This window comes from Mya arenaria, chromosome 11, assembly GCF_026914265.1.
Source record: "Mya arenaria isolate MELC-2E11 chromosome 11, ASM2691426v1".
NCBI classification, from domain to species: Eukaryota; Metazoa; Mollusca; class Bivalvia; order Myida; family Myidae; genus Mya; species Mya arenaria.
In genome coordinates, this window is record NC_069132.1 from 19,388,548 (window position 1) to 19,400,707 (window position 12,160).

Genomic DNA, 12,160 nt, shown 5'->3' on the forward strand with positions numbered 1-12,160 from the left:
TACCAGGCGAAAAAAGGTTCCGAAAATCCTATTTCGTCATGGTTTCGCCGCCATCTTGCATATCAAGCTCCAAAACCTCACTTAAACCCTTGCAGATTCGGAATACGTGTACCCCCCTGTTAAGCTCCTTCCACATTAAGCTCAAATGTGAGCTATATGCGTCACATGAGATTAATATTGAATGAGCATGACTTCTCCGTGCATATAGCCCGTGACAAGGTGAGCAATATGCAGGGAAAATGCATGGTCATTCGGCATTTAGCTTGTTTGTCCAAATCCAAGTATATTACTGAAGTTCTTCGGCGAAGGAGGCATAACTCTGTGACTATTGTTTCCAAATAGTCTTCCTTGATTTGAAAAAAAATATATATAAAATAAAAAAATACATGGACAATGAAAAATAGTAAATAGAGAACAATTTCGACTCGTTCACATGAAAAGAACCATAACTTTGTGGGGGAAAAATGTAAAAAAAAGTAAAAACATATTAAAAAACTGATTAATTGCAATAGGAACGTGTGCAGTTGAAACAATCATAACTGTCATTTTATTCGCGAACTAACCTCCCGTGCCAAACAAGTTTGCTGTATAAAACAGGTGTAACATAAGTGGGAGCGCGAGGGCCAGTGAAATACCACTACTTTGATCATTTTTTTACTTATTCAGATAGGCGGGGACAGGCGCGCAAGCGCCAAGGTTCTAGTGCTTAGCGGGCGGCCGCCGCCCGAGTCCCGCTCTGAAGACCTTGTCAGACTGGGAGTTCGACTGGGGCGGTACATCTGTCAAACGGTAACGCATGTGTCCTGAAGGTAGGCTCAGAACTATTCAAGGAAATAAGTTGATGACAATATGACTGACTGTATGAGTACCTTTTTCAATTTATCTCCCTGGATATAAAATGTATCTTTTGCTTGGAAAGGATCTACAAATGCACGAAAATGCAAGAACCTTTTAATCCTCCGAAGAGTAACATATAGTAATAGCACTGTCCATCATTTGTCCGGTTGAGTATTCGTCCGGTGCATTATTGTCTCATCAACAACTTTGTTACTGTTGATATGATCTCTTTAAGCTGCGCGTAATTGTACAGCATCATGAAGGGTGCGCCGCGCATGCAAGATTGATCACCATACATTAGACAACTAATAACCCCAAAACAAAAAGCCTAGCTTGATCCAGTTATAAGATTGTTAGAGGATTTATGCCTGGCTTAAATAACATAACCAATGTATAAACAAAACCGAAATTCTGGTTTTGAATATTGTCGGATACTGATTTATTTGCTTCTTGAATGCTATATTTTCCTAAAAGCGTTAGTTTGGTTATCAATAAAAATATGGCTACATTAGGCCTGGATTTATAAAATTCTGTTAAAAAAAAGGGTAACAGTAAGTTGTTGTTTGGAGTTTGTTTACAAAAAGAAATACAATAACTCAATTTGAACAAAGTTGGAAAAGGGGTAATGTCCACACAAATTATGTAAGCGAGTTTCTTTAATGAAACAACAGTAGCTCGTTCATGGTTAGAATACCTACAAGATTAAATACATGACAAATTGTTTCTGAGAACTGCAAAACCGAATTAATGAGATTTCTGTCAATACCAAAGTACACTTGAAACTCAAGTTGATTCCAAATAAGAGACATTTAGTTTTTAAATGGCTTCATTACGCCTTCAAAACAAGATTTCAAAGTATTAATTTGCCATGGCATCCATTTGAATTTCCATTTACAGTCGAACAATGCGGCAGTAAATCTTTAAATACATACGAGGATTGCCTCACGAATCTTCACATTGGTGATTAGTCTGATTGTCTTAAAAAAGTATGAAGCGTTATTAGAAGTACAGCCCATAAATAGATGTCAGTCTTTTTTACGATACATATTCTTGGCAGAATCTCGGCCATGATAATTATACTACAAGTGAATCATCGAAAGATCACCTTAATGCTTGAACGCTGCTCTGTGTTCAGTAAAGAACGCTGCTCTGTGTTCAGTAAAGAACGCTGCTCTGTGTTCAGTAAAGAATGGTCACAACTAGATGTTTGATTTTTGTAATCAAAAACTGATGTCTCTCCTAGGTACACCGTCGCAATATGTTTAACATAGTAAGTTGACCTTTGACCTCTAAGTGTGACGTCATCTAAATATGAACATTTATAGCGAATTATTTCAAAATACTTCAAGCAGTTAAATAGAAAAGGAGCGGACACAAACTAAGGTCATGTGACCTTTGATCTTTACGTGTGACCTTAACATTGAAACAAGTTGGTTGTAACATGCCCCATCTTCTCAATATGCCGAAAAATAATGGCAAGTTATTTCCAAATCCAAGATCTTCAACTGAGCTGGTTGTAACATGCGCTCTGCACATTTATTCAATATGGTGAACATTTTGTGACATGTTAAAATCCATCATGTGGTTCACAAAAATGAGTAGCCGACACAAAACCATATCATAGCCGTATGACCTTTGACATATAAGTGTGACCTTTACCTTAAACCGAGCTGGTTGTAACATGCGATCTGCACATAGTCTCAATATTGTGAACATTTGTGATGAGCTTTTTTCAAAATCCTTCAAAGCTTCAAGAGATTGACGTTTGATCTCTAAGTGTAGCCTTGACCTTGAACTGAACATGCGCTTGACAAATCATCGCTTTATAGAGAACATTTCAGGTGGGTTATTTTAAAATCCTTTAGGCAGTTAATGAGATAACAAACGGACACAAAAAGGAGTCGCATGACCTTTAAGTGTGACCTTGACTTTGAACCTAGTTGTTTGAAACACGTGCTCTGCAAATCATATGGTGATCATTTGTGGTTAGTAATTTCAAAATCCTTTAACTGGTTCGAGTGATAATGAGCGACACAAATTGAGACGGACCGACAGACAACTTAAGTAAAAATAATGTTTCCCAATGTTGCATTTGGTGGGTGGGGCTTTATAACAGTTATAAGTCAGCGATATGGGCCTAGCTACATGTACGTTATTGCAATGTCTCCAGAAACATGGGTTGTAAGTTCAAGCTGAATGTCTAAAATTTTAAGTCAAGACCATGGTTTATTTTTTGCACGCGGTTGACGACACAAAGGCTATCACTGTTTCTTGACTTTTTTCAGAGGAGCTAAAATGTCAAAATTAATGTGTTTACCTGAACGCCCATTATAGTGGTGAATATAAGTAAAGACACACACCATGAATGAATACATGTTTTATTATAACGACAGAGAGTTAACTAGGCAATATACTAGTTGCCAAAAAGAGGTATTGGCGCTAACACCAACATGCTACAAGCAGGGAGATAAAACCTAACCTTACCATTTCCCAGTTAATAAAATATGTCCATGAACTCACAGTTCATTATTCTAGTTAAACTTGTGAAAAAGAGTAAAAAAAAATAAAACATGTACAAAAGTAAAATTTTACAAATGCAGTAAAAAGCACCAGCATTTGTTGAAGGCAAAGTATGACATATCACTAAACACATTTAACACTTGTTAATAACAGGATGGTTAGAATGCCAGATGTTAGATGCAGAACCCTGACAAAGGGATGGACAGTTGAATCTTGAAAGAAAATGCAAAGCAAAGCATCACACCGACTATTGCACCATATGTTTCAAGGTATATCACTATTTTTCTTCTAACGCAAGCGAATGTTTCTTCAAATTTTCTTCACTTATATCATTATTGCTAACAGGATGGCCATGAAGCGTTATTTCTGTGTAGCATTAATGAGGTTAGGAATAAACAATCGGAAACCTTTTCTTACACAAATGTACATGAGGTAGATGAAACAAAATAATTTCAAATATTGAACCAATGCTGCCAGAGAGACTCGTGCACTATAGCAATTGAAAGTAAGGCCTCCTCAAAGTAAGTGATCCACTGAACTTTTTAGTAGTATTGCTAAACATTCGAGTCAAACTGGCACGCGTAACAACAACTTCCACAGGACACAAATCTCACACAGTATGAACGAACTCTTAATATATAATAAGATACTGGCGTATTTGCATAAAATCTTTTTAAGCATAAAAATAATAACAGAGCAAGTAGGTCCAAATTGTATGGTCAAAAATGGAGTTTGGAAGCAAATAAGGAAAATAAAATTGGTCGGAGTATTGCTGAGCATGAATATATAACAAAAAACAAATTGTGAAACATGTAACCAAACAACACAAAGAAAGAACAATAAACAGAAATAATAATTTTACTACGAACCACTAACAGTTCCGAGGTATGACCAGATTCATTTAACAACCTCTCTACCATTGTGAATAGATCAAGTAATAATGTCAACTTGAATTGATAGTTTTTGTAACAAAATGCATTCAAATATGCCAAAGATACTGGAACTGTTTTAAATACAATGTTGAACTTAATAACAGAATAGAAATACATGATACAACACCAGTTCAATATTTGAAGTGTAATAATATGTTTTCAACTAGTAAGAAAGAATAAATAGGCAAGGAATGTCGGGGGAAAGTGCAGGGTTTACAATTTATCAGGGGAATCTTGAAAGGAATGCAGACACTACAAACGCGCGTAGGTAGCAGACGACAATATCCAATATTTGAAATAGCATCCCAATAATGCTTGAATATAGTTAAGCATCAAATCGTTATTGTGTAATACACTAACAAACACTTTTTATTGTGCAACATTTATAACAACCTGTCCAGACTAAAGGGTAAATACGGGTGACTATATAGTACTTTTAAATAAATCAGATCTGTATAAAGTCTATTTTAGCTATCTCTTGTGCATCCATGGTACGCTATGGTGTCTTCATGTTTATGAGTACAGGGTTGTCTGGATGAACTGAAAAGAAAAAACATTCAAGTTTGAAACCACTGGTTACTCATTTATGAACTGTAGATTTGAGAATCAGAAATGGTCTGTCAAATACTTGAAGCATCTGTCATGAATGATCTTATAAGTTACATGTATCACCAAGTTTATGTAATCATTTCTTGGGCCAAAACATAGCTAGTCTTGTCCTTTTATGACACAAAAGATCATAAAATCTGTCTTTGTCAGTTTAAGGCGAATCATATTCATAGCTTATGTTTGTTGGAAGTTGCTGCGGACAATATAGATGAATGTTTGAGAGAAGCCAGTACTTGGTATGCCCTAAAAACTGTACATGTGACTGAACTATACTAACTGTATCAAGGTCATAAGCGGCCACACCCTGGTTGCTGGGATCCAACGCCTTAAAAGAGGCTGAAATAAAATATACACCTCACATCAGCTATCATCATGCTAGGCTTACACATTTTATAATTGCTTTTATAAAGACATTACCAGTTTTACTATGCCAGTACTAAATTATATATTACTACGGACAATACCCTTTTAATGCTCAGAGTTACCATGATTTACATTGATTTCATATATGATCTCAAATGTACATTGAAGCTAATGGATGTAATACTATTACCTTTTCTTAATATCAATGATGTTTTTTTAACTTTAACATGGAAAATACACAGAATAATATTCAAATAACAGCTTAAATATTGCCGATTGTATCCCTGATATGTCCTATATGATTATTTGAACACAGTATGGAGCAATCAAATCAAGGAGTGTACAGTAAAATATAAAAAAACAAAATATCAAAATTGTAGCATCTCACTCAGGAATATTAAGGTTTTCATTGTACAAATAAGCTTGTCATACAATACATGTTTGGATTAGGGCCCTTTGTTTCTAGAAAAACAGACTGGAAAACTGTTGAACTATTTTATGCTCACCGATCATGGTCTTAAGCTTGATGGAGCAGAGCACAAAGTCATCAAACTCAATCTCGCCCTTCTTGTTGCTGAACCTCAGGATGATTGACGACAGCGCCCGGTTACTCAGACGGAAACCTGCAACACAAAGTTTTAATGTTTAATATATCAGAAGTCACGTCCCATGAAATCATGTCATCATTTATTTTTGATATATGTTACTAGAGTAAATTGTTTTTATATGACTTCAGCAACGAATAGCTTTAAAAAATTGTATATTATATAGCGACATTTTATGTATTTAGTGCTTTAAATCATTAAATAAGTATTAATAGTCTAAAATAGAGAATCTTATTTGTGGTCATTCAATATGAAATTAATTCAACTTGTTTTCTAAAATTGATAAACAATTGCCAAGGTCTTTCTTATAAATATTAGGAAATCCAATATTATGTAGTGAATATCTCTATTTCCGCACAAAGATGTTATAAACTTCCAATTAGCTAAATTGTCGATGTTCTTGAATATAGCTAATGAAACTAGGAAAACGAAAAAAGACAGATGATCACGTATTCTTGCTAGAATAGTGTAGTGATTTCCTTGAAACTCATGAGATATGACCGCGTTATCAGAAAGCAAGTTGAGGTTGTTTTAAGGATGGTGTCATGTAAGGAAAATTAAAGTTGTTACCGCTGGCGAGGAAGGAATTCCTCAGCTCGTAGGTGTTCAGTTTGCCGCTGCTGTCCTTGTCATACTTCTTGAACACTGCCTGCAGGCAAATATAAAACCACATAAATATAATCCAGCTTTCTAAAAGCATATACAACTCATCCATTTTTTCAACAAGTTTATTAGAAACAAAATAGATTGCCAGTGAAATATTTTTCTCATAAACATTTAAATATGTATCTGAGGGTAACCTTGACAGTCAAAGTTGTCCGGTTTGCACACTTGTTTTCACCAAGGTGTCATGGGTTTGGTTCCAGGCCTGGGCATATGTGATTTTGGTTTATGGTCACCAAGCTGGACAAGTAGGTTTTATTCAAGCAATCTGGTCTCCCCCAAAACACAAGACCATACCCTGGTTTAAACTAAGTTGTATAAGATATAAGATCAATACCCAATGCAAACAAAGATTCTAAATCCAGCGCCAAATGAGGGCCTACTTTCTCAATTGAACACCCAATGCGGGCATAGTTCCTACCTTCCACTTGCGGAGGTCCTGCCACAGAGCCTTAAACTCATCGAAGCCCAATTTGCCCGACATGTCGCCCTGGTCACTGGGTTAAGGAATATCAGATTTTCATTAATGCTTAATAGCCACACTAGCTGTAACAAAAAGCAGCTTGTGCACAATTTGAAATAAATTTACTATCTGATTTTTTTTCAAAACATCACTAGAAGTTAACTAGTGGTTGGCAATGACAGTATTCAAACTGCATACATTTTTATAAGCATATGACTACACAAATATCTGCTATTAAAGTTTATAATTATTATTCTAAAGCTCAAATTGTGAAAAATTTGGGATGAATTTAACTCCTGACATGTTTTTGGTGTAAAAGTAAGACTACACTGGAGACAATTGTGAGTGTTTTGTTTGCATGGAGCCCTATAAAGGATACATCGTGCATGGCGATCATACTGCGGCACACATCCAGCGCAAAACCATCAAACTCGAACTCTGGAACCATAGTAACAGTCAGTCAACATGTGCAACTTCTATTACAATGTAGGAATCTGTTAAAAACTTTAGCAAAAGTTGCTTTATTTATGTGTTTTTATCATATTTATGAAAACCTTTTACAATAGGTTGTATACTTTCTTTCTGATTATCATAGGAATAGAATAACAATTAAATACAAAAATAAAAGACAATCTGGTGAAGACATGGTAAGATTTGTTACATAAATTAAATTATTTTTGGCTCTTAACACAATTAAAATATGTCTTTAATAAACAAAACCAAAACCAAAACCGTAAAATGTAAAGAAATGGACAAAGCTACTTTTTCGAATTGGACCCCAATGCAAGTTTTTACACAAATGTCATTGTTATGAAAATAAGTATGGTAAAAGCAGACCGACAGGCAAAATGAGGGATAAAGAGGGCATCTAAGGTATATCTATCTTGAAGAGTCATGTAATTTTTTTTATCAAAAACTAAGATCATCTACTGATTGACAGTTTTATATGTAATTGCACAACAGAAAAAAAAATTCACAGCAAAAACACACAACATCTTAATAAACTTGTAACAACAGTAGATTATGCCCTTATAAAAGCATTTTAGGAAACATTTTGAAATCTCTTGCGAAAGGAACTATAGCATTCTTTATAAAATAATTTAGAATATAAATACTTTAGTCTTGTTTAATACGACTATATATACAAAGGATAAAATACTGTAGCGAGGTTAAAGCCCCAGTACCATGTGTAAGCATCTCATATATGTTCTAACGAACTCCTAAATACTTGGTTAGTACTTGTATGTTAAAATAAAGTGATTCTTTAATTGTTAAGTAATTAAATTGTCTTTGTGTAAGCTTCCACAACATTAAATCGGTGAATACCAAGCATGCAAATCTAACATAAAAGCCATGTGCTGGATTAAAAATATATAAATATATACTCTATCAATTTATATCAAGCCCACCGTCGTAATAAAAATAGATACTTGATGTATGTTCTTACCAAAATAACCATCTTCATGCATAAAAAACATTGAATACATTAACTACATATTCATCAGCATCGCATTTTTTTTTTATCAAAATCAAAGTAATATATCAATACATAACATAATAAGATATAAATATCACTTTCCTGTTAGAACATACATGTATCTGCAATAATAGCTTACATAAACTCTCATATACAACATTCTAAATCATCTTTCAGTTCAACGCATATATACATTGTCATGAAAATGATTAAGTATGACATTGTAACATTGTAGTAATTGTTGTGTGGATTTATAGTACTTGAAAAGTACAATTTAACATCCTTACTCCGCAAAAGCTGTGCAGATATTAGTAACTGAAGAGATCATCGAGTGTTAACAGTCTTCAAAGGAATTAGTTAGCACCAAACAAGGAATAGTTCAAGTTTAGCATTATGTAGAAGCTATTGAAGAAATCAACAGAAAATACTACATAAATTAAACTTTTATAACTGTACATTTCCAATTTATAACTTAAAGGTACACTAACAGAACTAAAGTAATTTATTCAAGTACAATCATCTGTTACAATTCCCTATTAGTAACACTTACCATTGCCTATAAAAAAGTAAAAGTTTTGTTAATTTGGTCAACAGATCAACATTGTCAACGGAATCTATTTATAAACAGACAAAGGGTATAATGCACTAGTCAATTGTAACCTCGGCCCCCCCAGGTCCGGGGAATAGCGGGGACTTTCGGTCCAGCCAACCCCGGCTAAAATCCCCCCCCCCCCCCTGCGGGAACAAACAGGTGGTAAAATCCCCGCAAAATGCCCCCGCACCCCAGGTTAGGCCCATTCCCCGCTATATTTAAAGCGAAGATAAAACCACCGCATTCACCCGGCACTGCAGAGCCACCTGAAAGGTAAAAACACAGCCCATTTCCCCGGTATACCCTCGGACCTGGGGGGGGGGGGGGGGGGGGGGGGGGGGGGGGCGTTGTTACAATTGACTGGTGCATAAGCTAAAGGGTTTTGGAGGGGTGCTGCACCCTTCTGCATTTCCAGACATTTCTGTGAAATTTATAATGTCCAAATGTTTCAAAGCCCGACACAATGTGCCCAATTCTCCCTTGGCACCCTGTTCCTTTTCTGCAGCACCCCGTCCATTTTAGAACCTGGCTTAAACCCTACAGACACCAATGCTTTTTCCGTGTACTGTAGACAAACAATTGGTATAGTTTGTTTAAGATTACCAAAAAGCACTGTAGTTAAATACTGTAACGTACAATCATCACTCTAGAAATATTTTACCCAGGAGGACAGGACTTGCTATTAAACATGTGTTTTATAAAAAAATCATCATAAAAGTCCATTTATCTTACTGCACCTATCGAGGTAAACATACAAGGTTGAACAGCATGTGGAATCGCCCTTGTTCTAATTGCAGACTTATTTTTAAAAAAAGAGTCAAATTTTATTAGATTTTATAAGCAGACGTGTACCTGAAGCATGTAGACTTGTATGCCCATATGTTTGAGTAAGCAGTCAACATTGTGAAGTTGTTTGATTAACGGTTTTATTGCATATAGGGATTATGGGATAGGGCGAAAGTTTTTTTTTCTCAAATAGGACAATTTTGAAGAATACTGTAATAAAAGATTCATTTTTAGGCATTCTGGACATCAGCATTCCATGAAATTACAAAAAAAACTGTAATCTGTAAAACATTGCATGTATATACACCCCTTAGCCTTCGATTTTTATTTTTTATTTCAAGATTTAAGCACTTTCCATATCGAGGGAATCAGTTAGATTGTGTTACCAATTAAAAAAAAATCCAATGAGGACAAGAAATTTCGAGCCCATTGTTGCTAGACATACAATCAATTAGACAACTGCAAGTATAAATTATGTTATAATAAATATAATTTATCAGAATTCCTGAATAAATTGATTGCCCAAACACAGAAATCTATTTTAAATAAGTATTGTTTAAGTCAATGTCTGACAAATGACATGATGCTAAATTGGATTACGACTGGCTCAATAATGACCTTCTTTGTTTATCAAAACAATATATTGAAGCCACGTCCATGTGTATTGTTTGTCCAGGGTTATCATGTATGACTTGTAAATCTCCATTGGTCCAAGAGTAATGAATATTCACATCAAGGTGGTTTGGCATCATGTAAATTGTGGAACATGCAAAGTTGAAAACAGGCTGCATAATACCACAAACATCAACAGGACATGTTTTAAGAAATACCTACCTTCCTTGTCTTATTACAATTAATACAAGCTGAAACTCCGTCTGAATTCAACCAATAACAAAGTTCATTCCAAAAACTTCATTTTTTTGTTCTTCCAAAATGCAAAACACAAAACAATTCTAGCATTAAAAACATTTTTCACAAACAAAACCAGAAGCCATTACTCCATCTCCTCTCTCCTACCTTTTTTGAAAACACTGTTGAGAATGTCCCTGAGTTCATAAGCATCCACCTCAAGGTCGTCTCCAGCGATACGCTTGAAACTCTCCCTCAGTTCCTGGCCCTGCTGCTGGTCTTCCTCGGTCACAGGTGGGGCCTCCTGCAACGAATGACGGGGGCGTAGGGTTAGAAACAGGAAATGCCATATGTATCATGCACACCCCTGTGCTATAATATTACAACATTTAAAGCAGTATGTAAATAAAGGATGATTTATATTTATTATAAATGCATTACTATATGGAACATGAAGCTAATATGTATACTAAGCAAAATCAATTGCGAACATATAGGTACAAAACGTATTAATTTGTAAAGCACTGGAATTAAATAAAAAAATATTGTAAAAGCATTGCTACCCAATGTATTAGCAATCATATGCACACTCTAAAAGCACCCTGTGAGTGAAAGTTTTAATGTGCACAAGTGTTTGTTCTACATATAACTGGGAAACACACAACTAATGGTGAAACAAGAGCACTGTCAACCGATGCAGAACGCTTATCTGGTATTTAGAATACCAGTTTCATTTGTACAACAAGCTCAAAAAATCAAATCAAAGTACATGACAGTTATTGTCATTCTGATTCAATACTTTTTAAAATGCTTACATATTTAGTACTCTTAGTTAGGACAAAGTATAGTTTAATATTCATTGAAAAATGTCAATGCCACAACAATGACAATCACCACAACAAAACAGACAATCAATGACAAGCTGATCATCTGATATTGCCAAACAGTTAATCCCACCACCACAAAATATACATGTTGGAGATATCTCATTTAAAAACTAACCTATACTTCTTAATGAAAAAAACAACGAAACATAGTTTAATGAAAGACTAACGAAACAAATTTTAATGAAAACCTAAATAAACGAGGTTCTTAGTTTCTAAACGCTGCTGAAAAAGATAGCATTCGATAAAATCACATATTACTAAGGCATTTAGTAAAGGAATGTTCATGTTTTTGTTGTTGCTGTGAAGTTTTTCTCACAATATTTTTAACACTGTAAAAACTTTGAAATAAACGACACACAGATAACAAAGAACCAAAAATAAATAGATTAATGAAAGGTGAATTACTTCTTCTAATTGTCGTCTGAGAAAGGCTATAGCCTCGTCATACGATTTTATAATCTGTCGTGGCTGTGGCTGTCAAAATTTCAAATCATGGAAAGTTTCTGTGGAGAAATCTCTGTCATTATATATATATAAACAAAACAATCATGCAAACAAAATTAAACTTAATGATGCA

At 34.8% G+C, this 12,160-nt stretch overlaps 1 protein-coding gene across 7 annotated transcripts in view; it reads right to left on the reverse strand.

The window, feature by feature from the left end:
* Positions 1–3,199: 3,199 nt before the first annotated feature.
* LOC128207324 (calpain-B-like) overlaps positions 3,200–12,160 on the reverse strand; it is a 30,439-nt gene continuing 21,478 nt past the window's right edge. For 3 of the 7 annotated variants that reach the window (XM_052910174.1, XM_052910173.1, XM_052910177.1), the window contains 8 exons: positions 11,989–12,057; positions 10,865–11,000; positions 7,372–7,430; positions 6,951–7,019; positions 6,437–6,515; positions 5,768–5,884; positions 5,176–5,234; positions 3,200–4,829 (listed from right to left, as the gene is read on the reverse strand). In XM_052910174.1, the coding sequence (XP_052766134.1) occupies positions 4,803–4,829; positions 5,176–5,234; positions 5,768–5,884; positions 6,437–6,515; positions 6,951–7,019; positions 7,372–7,430; positions 10,865–11,000; positions 11,989–12,057 (615 nt within the window). In that variant the 3' untranslated portion in view covers positions 3,200–4,802. The other 4 variants (XM_052910175.1, XM_052910179.1, XM_052910178.1 and 1 more) reach the window with 2 other exon arrangements.